Source organism: Entelurus aequoreus, linkage group LG27, assembly GCF_033978785.1.
Source record: "Entelurus aequoreus isolate RoL-2023_Sb linkage group LG27, RoL_Eaeq_v1.1, whole genome shotgun sequence".
Taxonomy (NCBI): Eukaryota; Metazoa; Chordata; class Actinopteri; order Syngnathiformes; family Syngnathidae; genus Entelurus; species Entelurus aequoreus.
The window spans coordinates 32,307,552-32,320,525 of record NC_084757.1 but is presented as its reverse complement, the minus strand read 5'-3'; the positions used below and the strand labels follow the sequence as shown (position 1 = coordinate 32,320,525).

Genomic DNA, 12,974 nt, shown 5'->3' with positions numbered 1-12,974 from the left:
TGCTACATTATGTAGTGATTGTCACGTTATGTTGTGTTTGCTACATTATGTCCTGATTGCTACGTTATGTCCTGATTGCTACGTTATGTCATGTTTGCTACGTTATGTCGTGTTTGCTACTTTATGTCGTGATTGCTACATTATGTCGTAAATGCTACATTATGTCTTGATTGCTGTTATGTCGTGTTTGCTACGTTATGTCGTGTTTGCTACGTTTTGTCGTGACAGCTACGTTATGTCGTGACTGCTACGTTATGTCGTGACTGCTACGTTATGTCGTGACTGCTACATTATGTCGTGATTGCTACGTTATATCGTGATTGCTACGTTACACCATGATTGCTCGTTACGTCGTAAATGCTACGTTATGTCGTGATTACTACCTTATGTTGTAAATGCTACGTTATGTTGTAAATGCTACATTATGTCGTGATTACTACGTTATGTTGTAAATGCTACGTTATGTTGTGATTGCTACATTATGTTGTGATTACTACATTATGTTGTAAATGCTATGTTAATGTCGTAATTGCTACATTATGTCGTGATTACTACGTTATGTTGTAAATGCTACATCATGTTGTGATTGCTACATTATGTCGTGATTGCTGCAATATGTCGTGATTGCTACGGTATGTCGTGTTTGCTACGTTATGTCGTGATTGCTGTTATGTCGTAAATGCTACGTTATGTCTTGTTTATACGTTGTGTTGTGATTGCTACGTTATGTCGTGATTGCCAAGTTATGTCGTAAATGCTACATTATGTCTTGTTTATACGTTGTGTTGTGATTGCTACGTTATGTCGCGATTGCGAGGTCATGTCGTGATTGCTACGTTATGTCGTGATTGCTACGTTATGTCGTGATTGCTACGTTACGTCATGATTGCTACCTTACGTCGTAAATGCTACGTTATGTCGTGATTACTACGTTATGTTGCAAATGCTACGTTATGTTGTAAATGCTACATTATGTCGTGATTACTACGTTATGTTGTAAATGCTACGTTAATGTCGTAATTGCTACATTATGTCGTGATTACTAAGTTATGTTGTAAATGATACGTTATGTTGTGATTGCTACATTATGTTGTGATTACTACATTATGTTGTAAATGCTATGTTAATGTCGTAATTGCTACATTGTGTCGTGATTACTACGTTATGTTGTAAATGCTACATTATGTTGTGATTGCTACATTATGTCGTGATTGCTAAAATATGTCGTGATTGCTACAGTATGTCGTGTTTGCTACGTTATGTCGTGATTGCTGTTATGTCGTAAACGCTACGTTATGTCTTGTTTATACGTTGTGTTGTGATTGCTACGTTATGTCGTGATTGCAAAGTTATGTCGTAAATGCTACATTATGTCTTGTTTATACCTTGTGTTGTGATTGCTACGTTATGTCGTGATTGCGATGTTATGTCGCGATTGCGACGTTATGTCGCGATTGCTATGTTATGTTGTGATTGCTATGTTATGTTGTGATTGCTACGTTATGTCATGATTGCTATGTTATGTTGTGATTGCTATGTTATTTCCTGATTGCTACGTTATGTCACGTTTGCAACTTTATGTCGTGATTGCTACGTTATGTCATGATTGCTACGTTATGTCGCGATTGCTACGTTATGTCGCGATTGCTACGTTATGTCGCGATTGCGACGTTATGTCGCGATTGCTACACTATGTCGCGATTGCTACATTATGTCGCGATTGCTGCGTTATGTCGTGATTGCTATGTTATGTTGTGATTGCTACGTTGTGTTGTGATTGCTACTTTATGTTGTGATTGCTACATTATGTTGTGATTGCTACGTTATGTTATGATTGCTACATTATGTAGTGATTGTCACGTTATGTTGTGATTGCTACATTATGTCCTGATTGCTACGTTATGTCCTGATTGCTACGTTATGTCCTGATTGCTACGTTATGTCATGTTTGCTACTTTATGTCGTGATTGCTACATTATGTCATAAATGCTACATTATGTCTTGATTGCTGTTATGTCGTGATTACTACGTTATGTTGTAAATGCTACGTTATTTTGTAAATGCTACATTAAGTCGTTATTACTACGTTATGTTGTAAATGCTACGTTAATGTCGTAATTGCTACATTATGTCGTGATTACTACGTTATGTTGTAAATGCTACGTTATGTTGTGATTGCTACATTATGTTGTGATTACTACATTATGTTGTAAATGCTATGTTAATGTCGTAATTGCTACATTGTGTCGTGATTACTACGTTATGTTGTAAATGCTACATTATGTTGTGATTGCCACATTATGTCGTGATTGCTACATTATGTCGGGATTGCTACGGTATGTCATGTTTGCTACTTTATGTCGTGATTGCTACATTATGTCATAAATGCTACATTATGTCTTGATTGCTGTTATGTCGTGATTACTACGTTATGTTGTAAATGCTACGTTATTTTGTAAATGCTACATTAAGTCGTGATTACTACGTTATGTTGTAAATGCTACGTTAATGTCGTAATTGCTACATTATGTCGTGATTACTACGTTATGTTGTAAATGCTACGTTATGTTGTGATTGCTACATTATGTTGTGATTACTACATTATGTTGTAAATGCTATGTTAATGTCGTAATTGCTACATTGTGTCGTGATTACTACGTTATGTTGTAAATGCTACATTATGTTGTGATTGCCACATTATGTCGTGATTGCTACATTATGTCGTGATTGCTACGGTATGTCGTGTTTGCTACGTTATGTCGTGATTGCTGTTATGTCGTAAACGCTACGTTATGTCTTGTTTATACGTTGTGTTGTGATTGCTATGTTATGTCATGATTGCCAAGTTATGTCGTAAATGCTACATTATGTCTTGTTTATACGTTGTGTTGTGATTGCTACGTTATGTCGTGATTGCGATGTTATGTCGCGATTGCGACGTTATGTCGCGATTGCTATGTTATGTTGTGATTGCTATGTTATGTTGTGATTGCTACGTTATGTCATGATTGCTATGTTAGGTTGTGATTGCTATGTTATTTCCTGATTGCTACGTTATGTCACGTTTGCAACTTTATGCCGTGATTGCTACGTTATATCTTGATTGCTACGTTATGTCATGATTGTTACGTTATGTCGCGATTGCTACGTTATGTCGCGATTGCTACGTTATGTCGCGATTGCGACGTTATGTCGCGATTGCTACATTATGTCGCGATTGCTACATTATGTCGCGATTGCTACATTATGTCGTGATTGCTATGTTATGTTGTGATTGCTACGTTGTGTTGTGATTGCTACTTTATGTTGTGATTGCTACATTATGTTGTGATTGCTACGTTATGTTATGATTGCTACATTATGTAGTGATTGTCACGTTATGTTGTGTTTGCTACATTATGTCCTGATTGCTACGTTATGTCCTGATTGCTACGTTATGTCATGTTTGCTACGTTATGTCGTGTTTGCTACTTTATGTCGTGATTGCTACATTATGTCGTAAATGCTACATTATGTCTTGATTGCTGTTATGTCGTGTTTGCTACGTTATGTCGTGTTTGCTACGTTTTGTCGTGACAGCTACGTTATGTCGTGACTGCTACGTTATGTCGTGACTGCTACGTTATGTCATGACTGCTACATTATGTCGTGATTGCTACGTTATATCGTGATTGCTACGTTACACCATGATTGCTCGTTACGTCGTAAATGCTACGTTATGTCGTGATTACTACCTTATGTTGTAAATGCTACGTTATGTTGTAAATGCTACATTATGTCGTGATTACTACGTTATGTTGTAAATGCTACGTTATGTTGTGATTGCTACATTATGTTGTGATTACTACATTATGTTGTAAATGCTATGTTAATGTCGTAATTGCTACATTATGTCGTGATTACTATGTTATGTTGTAAACGCTACATTATGTTGTGATTGCTACATTATGTCGTGATTGCTACAATATGTCGCGATTGCTACGGTATGTCGTGTTTGCTACGTTATGTCGTGATTGCTGTTATGTCGTAAACGCTACGTTATGTCTTGTTTGTACGTTGTGTTGTGATTGCTACGTTATGTCGTGATTGCCAAGTTATGTCGTAAATGCTACATTATGTCTTGTTTATACGTTGTGTTGTGATTGCGAGGTTATGTCGTGATTGCTACGTTATGCCGTGATTGCCAGGTTGTGTCGTGATTGCTACGTTATGTCGTGATTGCCAGGTTATGTCGTAATTGCCAGGTTATGTCGTGATTGCGAGGTTATGTCGTGATTACTACGTCATGTCGTGATTGCCAGGTTGTGTCGTGATTGCTACGTTATGTCGTGATTGCCAGGTTATGTCGTAATTGCTACGTTATGTGGTGATTGCCAGGTTATGTGGTGATTGCCATGATATGCTGTGTGGGCGGGACCTACCGCATGGTGTAGAGCAGCGTGCCGTCGTCCTGCAGCCTGAGCAGTTTGTTGGGTGTGGTCATGTTGTGGGCGATGGACTTCTTGCCGTTGAGGAAGAAGGTGTCGGGCGTCCAGATCTTGCTGGCCAGAAGGTTGTTGAGCGGCAGAGTCTTCATGGGACCTTTGAAGCACAGACGCTCGTCCTTCCAGCTCTGGCGGAAGAACACGTCGATGGTGTATTCCTGTCCACGTGAGGAAAGTTCTTTAGACTTCCGGACAACTTGTGAATACGACTCTGAGCCTCATACCATTTCTGTGTCGGACACCGGACCGAAGCTGGTGACAAAAATGTTGGTTTTGATCTCGGTCACCTTTTCTGGAGGGTTAGAGGAAACATATTCTGTGTGACATATGTGGAAATAAGACACTAAGCAGTTTTTCAGAAAGGAAGAATAACAAAGAAGGCTACGAAAGGGAAAAAAAACAAGTACTAGTTTTGGCCACAAGAGGGCAATGTTGTTTCCCTAATGGCTGCACTGAGCATATCACTGCATGATACTGATAAAGTTCCTTCCTTGGCATCCCACTAGTTGACAATAACTGGATTAGATCAACACGTTTTATTATCACAAAATAGTTTTTGTCGGGTTTTTTTTGTTTACAAACTCAGAAAATACGAGCCGTTTTTGTTTATTTCAGCGCTATTGAATTTATTATGAAAATGAAATTTAAATTAAATATGTCATTAATATACTTGCAGCTCCATCCTGTGTTTTTGTCCCGTTATAATGCTGATCAAAAGTGTAATAACTCCATAATCTTGAAAATGTGAAGTATCAGCATTGCTACGGCCGATACTGCCACTGTCACTACTTGATATCGGCTCGATACCACAATTTGTAGTATCGCCCTAAACCAGGGGTCGGCAACCCGCGGCTCTAGATCTTTAGCGCCGCCCTAGTGGCTGTCTCGAGCTTTTTCATAAATGTATGAAAAATTGAAAAAGATGAGGGTAAAAAAAATATTTTTTGTTTTAATATGGTTTCTCTAGGACAGGGGTCGGCAACCCAAAATGTTGAAAGAGCCATATTGGACCAAAAATACAAAAACAAATCTGTCTGGAGCCGCAAAAAATTAAAAGCCATATTACATGTGTCATGAGATATAAATTTAATTAAGAGGACTTAAAGGAAACTAAATTAGCTCAAATATAGCTACAAATTAGGCATAATGATGCAATATGTACATATAGCTAGCCTAAATAGCATGTTAGCATCGATTAGCTTGCAGTCATGCAGTGACCAAATATGTCTGATTAGCACTTCACACAAGTCAATAACATCAACAAAACTCACCTTTGTGCACTCATGTACAACGTTAACAGTTTGGTGGACAAAATGAGACAGAAAAAGAAGTGGCATAAAACACGTCCTAGAAAGTCGGAGAAAGTTATGCATGTAAACAGACTATACGGTGAGTTCAAGGACCGCCAAAATAAGTAGGACAAAACGGCTCTCGCCAAATACTTGAATCAGTGAGGCATATTTAATATAAACAGTGTGATTTATAACAATTACGGAGGTTTGTGTCATGTTTGTCCTCCTACAGAAACCATACTAAAACAAAAAAAAATGATTTTTTTTCCCCCTCATCATTTTCCATTCTTCATACATTTTTGAAAAATCTCCAGAGAGCCACTAGGGCGGCGCTAAAGAGCCGCATGCGGCTCTAGAGCCGCGGGTTGCCGACCCCCGCTCTAGGAGGACAAACATGACACAAACCTCCCTAATTGTTATAAAGCACACTGTTTATATTAAACATGCCTCACTGATTCGAGTATTTGGCGAGCACCGTTTGGTCCTACTAATTTTGGCGGTCCTTGAACTCACCATACTTTGTTTATATGTATAACTTTCTCCGACTTTCTAGGACGTGTTTTATGCCACTTTTTTTTCTGTCTCATTTTGTCCACCATACTTTTAACGTTGTGCATGAATGCACAGAGGTGAGTTTTTTTTATGTTATTGACTTGTGTGGAGTGCTAATCAGACATATTTGGTCACTGCATGACTGCAAGCTAATCGATGCTAACATGCTATTTAGGCTAGCTATATGTACATATTGCATCATTATGCCTCATTTGTAGCTATATTTGAGCTCATTTAGTTTCCTTTAAGTTATCTTAATTCAATGTATATCTCATGACACACTATCCGTATGTAATATGGCTTTTAACTTTTTGCCGCTCCAGACAGATTTGTTTTTGTATTTTTGGTCCAATGGGTGAGGGCCGACATCCGGGCAACTGAGCTACATACGGGTTCTTCGAGCCATAGCAACCAGACTGGCGTTGAAAACAAACCGTTGCCATTACTCTTTAACCTGTCGACCTACGCTGATTAAACCCGTCATTCTGCCTCCAAAATGCCGAAAAACGGTGTTGTTTTTGGTTGTGCTAACCACAACTGGAAACAGGGAAAACAAAGGTCGTATTTTGTTCTGTCAAAGCGTGATCAAAGCCCACAGAGACGAGACAAATGGCTCGCAGCTTTACACCGGGAAAACGAGGACGGTTCTCACTGGAGTCCCCCAAAGTCCCGGGTCGTGTGTTCGGATCACTTCGTTTCTGGTAAATATAAGGAACAAAAATCCACCTTCTTAACCACAACTTGGCTATACCGTCCGTGCTAATGTTGTACTTGTTGAATTTGTACCTTATAACGTTCGACAGCTGAAGTTGTTGTTGTACAAAAATAACATGCGGTATATACTATATTAGGGGTGTCAAACGTACGGCCCGAGGGCCGGATCAGGCCCACGAACAGGTTTTATCCGGCCCGCGGGATGAGTTTGCTAAGGATAAAACTTTACCTGAAATTGTTGAATGAAAGAAACAGCTGTTCTAAATGTGTCCACTGGATGTCGCAATAGCACTTTTTTGTATCTTTGTAGATGATGTTACATATGTACAAAATAAACCACATGATGTTTTAGCACATCAGTCGAGGAAAATGAGCAAACTACATAAATAACATCCTGTAATTTTATTTAGATTTTTTTTTTTTATCTTGATAGATTGAAAATGAACACCAATGAGTTGACATTATCACATCATTTATTCAGAAAGTATAAATAACGACAAATAAAGATAGAATACTATTAACCGCAACATGTAAGTGTAAAAAAACCCAACAACATTATGATTTGTACATTTTCAAAATGTGCTTGTTGTCATGATCCGTGGTCCGGATCATGTTTTCATTATGTTCTGTTAGTTTAACTCTACTAGTTCCTGTTTTTTGTGCACTGTTTTGGTTGCCAAGGTGGCATATGATTTTCACCTGCCGCTGGTGTTCGGACGCTCACCTGGCTCTAATCAAGAGACTATTTAAACCGCCTTTGCCAGTCAGTCGGCCTGGCGTCATTGCTCGTTTCAGGTCTGATTCTATAGTTATGCTAGTTATTGGTTTCATGCCATAGTTTCATGTTGTTTTATGCCATAGTTGTGTTAGTTGTTTGTTTATTGCTATGCTATAGTTTATGCTAGTTGTCTGCTTCACGCTATTGTCACGCAACCCTCTATGTAAGTCTTGTTTATTTCATGCCACACTTAGAGAGTTTTTGCCTGTTATTTTGTAGTTAGATTAATAAATATGTTCCTACCTGCAAGCCTTGTCCGGAATAGTCTGTTTGCATCCCGGGAGAACAAACCTTGCAGTAAGCTGCGACCCCTCCGTTATGACACTTGTTCTATTTTTAAACAAAGAAAACAATCTGAAGTTGTCTTTATTTTTAAGTTATCGTGCCGTGATTTTACCAGTTCGGCCCACTTAGGAGTAGATTTTTCTCCATGTGGCCCCCGATTTAAAATGTAATTGACACCCCTGCACTATATAGTCTATAGCCTGTATAGGCTATTTTCGAAAACCGGTTTCGTTTAAATTTGAATCGGCTTTCTATAGATATGAAATAATATACCTGGTGCGCTTGTGAGGTAGACATATAGATTTCCAAATTCCATGTCCGGCCATTGTGTAGGATTATCAGTCCACGCATCTGCTGGAAGGCGGTAAGGGCAGTCGTTTAATCCAACTACAGAACATTTTAACTCGTATCTTAACCTAGCCTCACTGGAAAGACTATTTACATAATCATACGCCATTTAGAACAGTTTAAAATGCCGTGAAACCTCGTTAAATGCTTTTTCTGTCAATGCTGTGTTCGCTGTGAGCTGGTTTGTTTTCAACAAATTCAATATGGCGACCGGCTGCTAGGGGATTGGTAGGCGGAAGTGACGTAGGTCCGCCCTCGCCCATATGGCTCTTTCAACATTTTGGGTTGCCGACCCCTGCCCTAAACTAATGTAAAGCATCCAAACAACAAAAGAATAAGTGATATAAGTATTTACAATATAGCAAAAACTCTATTAAGAATGTTTCTTTTTTTTTTTAATAAATGTTTTTATTAAATTTGACAGTTATTACACTATACAATAGAACAGTAATCACATTTTCCTTTTTTTTTTTCTCCCCACCCACTTCCAAGAACAGCAACCCAACACACACCCCATACACACACAACCCCCCCCCCCCACCCCACCCCCCAGGTCCTACATAAGTTAAAGGTACAGTCACAAATGGAAAATAATTAGTACATCACTTTCTTCTCAACATAGGCAGATAATAAATATACACCCAGAATAAATGTAAATAAAAAATAAAAAAGGAAGCTGGTTTGTGAAAGGTGAACTTTTCATGTATCCTATAGCGTCTTTAATTTAGCTATGTAGTCAACCACACCACCCCAAACAGAATAAAACTTCCCAGGTGCCCCCCTAAGATTGAACTTTATTTTCTCCAGATCTAAATAAATCATAAGGTATTTAAGCCATAAGGAGGCTTTGGGGCAAAATGGTGACTTCCACTCCAGCAAAATTCTCCTACGTGCTAATAAGGATGCAAAGGCGATACTATCCTTAAATTTTCTCCTTATTTGGGGATCTGATACCGTCCCAAAAATGGCCATTTCTGCACATGGTGTCAGGTTTAAATCCAATGCCTTAGCAAGGTGTTTGAAAATAGTTGTCCAATAGTCCAGCAAATGGGGACAAGACCAAAACATGTGCGTCATGTTTGCAGGTGACATGTGACATCTGTTACAAGTATCCGAAATATTGGGGTATATTTTGGAGAGTTTGGAATTAGTAAAATAAATACGGTGGACAACCTTAAATTGTATTAAATTAAGCCTTGAACAGGATGTACTGTTGTTAATTCGGGTTAAGGCAGAATCCCAATCTCCATCATCTAAAGATCTGCCAAGCTCTTCTTCCCAATTCCCTCTGATTTTATCAAGAGACGTTTTACTAAACTGGGATATTAAGAATGTTTCTAAAATAGATAAAATTACAATTATATATATATATATATATATATATATATATATATATATATATATATATATATATATATATATATATATATATATATATATATATATATGGGAGAATGTATGATTTCTTGGCCATTCTTCAGAGAATATGAATGATAACACAAAAACCTTTCTTCCACTCATGCTTAATGGTTGTGTGAAGCTATTTATTGGCAATCAACTGTGATTACTCTTTTTAAATCAAAATGACAAAAGAAAGTACCCAAATGACCCTGATCAAAAGTTTACACACCCCAGTGACTTTGATCTGATAACATGCACAAAAGTTGACACAAACACGTTTGAATGGCTAATCAAGGTTCCAATCCTCACCTGTGACATGTTTGTTTGTAATGAATGTGTGTGTATAAAAGGTCAGTGAGTTTCTGGGCTTCTGACAGACCATTGCATCTTTCATCCAGTGCTTACATTACGCCAAACAGCACAGAGACAAGCCTCAAAACTTCTGGAACAAAGTAATTTGGAGTGATGAGACCAAAATTGAACTTTTTGGCCACTCGACCATGCAGCCCATTTTTCTTCAAGTGCCTCCTTATTGTGCATCTTGAAACAGCCACACCACCATTTTGCAGAGAGTCCTGTATTTCAGCTGAAGTTATTTGTGGATTTTTCTTTGCATCTCGAACAATTTTCCTGGCTGCCTGAATCCCTCATTTCCCAGTTCTTAATCAGCTTTTGAACACTGCTGATTGGCATTCTCAATTCCTTGGATATCTTTTTATACCCCTTTCCTGTTTTATGCAGTTAAATGACATTTTCCCGCAGATCCTTTGACAATTATTTTGCCCTTCCCATGACTCAGAATCCAGAAACATCTGTGCAGCACTGAATGAAAGATGCAATGGTCTGTCAGAAGCCCAGAAACTCACTGACCTTTTATACACACACATTAATTACAAACAAACAGGTCACAGGTTAGGATTGGAACCTTGATTAGCCATTCAAACCTGTTTGTGTCAACTTTTGTGCATGTTATCAGATCAAAGTCACTGGGGTATGTAAACTTTTCATCAAGGCCATTTGGGTACTTTCTTTGTCATTTGTGCTATATAAATAAAGTGGATTGGATTGGATTGGATTTTGATTTAAAAAAGAGTAAACACAGTTGTTTGCCAATAAATAGCTTCACACTACCATTAAGCATGAGTGGAAGAAAGGTTTTTGTGTTATCATTCATATTCTCTGAAGAATGGCCAAGAAATCATAAATTCTCCCAGGGTATGTAAACTTATGAGCACAACTGTATGTACAATACCGTTCAAAAGTTTGGGGTCACCCAAACAATTTTGTGGAATAGCCTTCATTTCTAAGAACAAGAATAGACTGTCGAGTTTCAGATGAAAGTTCTCTTTTTCTGGCCATTTTGAGCGTTTAATTGAGCCCACAAATGTGATGCTCCAGAAACTCAATCTGCTCAAAGGAAGGTCAGTTTTGTAGCTTCTGTAACGAGCTAAACTGTTTTCAGATGTGTGAACATGATCGCACAAGGGTTTTCTAATCATCAATTAGCCTTCTGAGCAAACACATTGTACCATTAGAACACTGGAGTGATAGTTTCTGGAAATGGGCCTCTATACACCTATGTAGATATTGCACCAAAAAGCAGACATTTGCAGCTAGAATAGTCATTTACCACATTGTATATTTCTTTAAAGTTAAGACTAGTTTAAAGTTATCTTCATTGAAAAGTACAGTGCTTTTCCTTCAAAAATAAGGACATTTCAATGTGACCCCACACTTTTGAACGGTAGTGTATGTGTGTATGTATATGTATATATATTTTTTAAGAATCAACTATTAAAAGACGTTTTTTAGGCCATCTCCATGCAACCTGAAGGAGCTTCTCTAACATTTAAGCTGTTATTATTATTTAAAAAAAAAAATCCCCCCAAAATTTTGATATTAAGTGCGATTCTTATTTGTAACGTTTCTTAATTGATTTAAAAAAAAAAAAAAAAAAAAATCGATTAAGTGGGATGCCAGTAATTTGTGCGTATCGATCCTGTGGTATCGATATATCGATACTCACACGTAACTCATTTGGCATTACTTTTCTGAAAAAAGTATCGATATAAACCAAAAAAACGGCGTGTGGGGGGTGCAAGCATCACTTTCAGATGTTTTTGATGACTTACTTAACTTCCTATGTGCTGGGACACCCCTGTACCTGGCAGAGTATAGAGCTGGCCCAGTCACGTGACAAGAGACAGCGAATGAGCGTGGTCAACGTGCAACACACACACAGCCAGCCGACAGCGATGCAGCCAGGCATATCCAGTGTTGTCCAATTGTTGACTTAAAACAGGCATTGTTTTTTTGTTTTTTTTAGTAATGTTTACTGAATATTTTTGTTTAAATGATTATCCTAAATTCAAATAATTTCCACACAGGGGAATGTACTGTTAGTTGAAAATTGCTTGAGTATTTAAAACAAGATAAGAAAGAGATACAATTTGGAGATTCTTCATCTTTGCATTACAGTTTTATTTTTTTCCAAGAAAATCTTGAATATATGATTGAATGTGATTTTGGTTTTAATCTGTAACATGATTTCTTACATTTCGAAAACATTAGCCTAATTTCATATTTCATTAATTGCTAATTATATTACAAACTTTAAAAAATAACTGCAGCTTCTTGCGATTCGGATTTGACAGTTAATTGGAAAGCCCTATTATTTAATTATTATTATATATAATATATAATTATTATTTATTTTTAATATTTATGTTATTTATTTTAATTTTACTTTTATTATATATTGACCATAATAAATGTGGTATAAATGGTCTGTATTTGTCTTGTGATTTGTTTTAAATAATAACAATAGTAATAATATTTTTGACTGACAAAAATTGCCAATAAGAAATTAATGGTATCGGTATCGGTTTCGGTATCGATGAAAATGCAAGAAAAAGTATCGGTATCGTATCGAATCCTAAAAGTGTGGTATCGCCCATCCCTAGATGCCAGGGGGCTCGTGTGACCCCGGGGAACAAGCTTTATCAGTATCATGCAGTATTATGCTCACTGCAGCCAAAAAATTCCGACTTCCTCGTTTTGATCCAGTAAATTGTTTTATTCATTTTAGGGTGTTTTTTTTGTCCAGCCACTCATCTTTTT

General features: G+C 37.5%; 2 protein-coding genes across 4 annotated transcripts in view; one reads left to right on the top strand and one right to left on the bottom strand.

Annotated features, from left to right (window-relative positions):
• The window catches only part of gabrb3 (gamma-aminobutyric acid type A receptor subunit beta3), a 113,647-nt gene that overhangs the window by 41,969 nt on the left and 58,704 nt on the right, over positions 1 to 12,974 (top strand). The window lies entirely within an intron of this gene.
• gabra5 (gamma-aminobutyric acid type A receptor subunit alpha5) overlaps positions 1 to 12,974 on the bottom strand; it is a 74,966-nt gene that overhangs the window by 57,305 nt on the left and 4,687 nt on the right. For both annotated transcript variants that reach the window (XR_009824760.1, XM_062038789.1), the window contains exons 4-5: positions 4,709 to 4,776; positions 4,422 to 4,642 (exon numbers count right to left, since the gene is read on the bottom strand). Coding sequence is in view for 1 of the 2 variants with exons in the window: in XM_062038789.1 (XP_061894773.1) it covers positions 4,422 to 4,642; positions 4,709 to 4,776 (289 nt within the window). In the remaining variant the exon portion in view is untranslated. The remainder of the gene's footprint in view (positions 1 to 4,421; positions 4,643 to 4,708; positions 4,777 to 12,974) is intronic.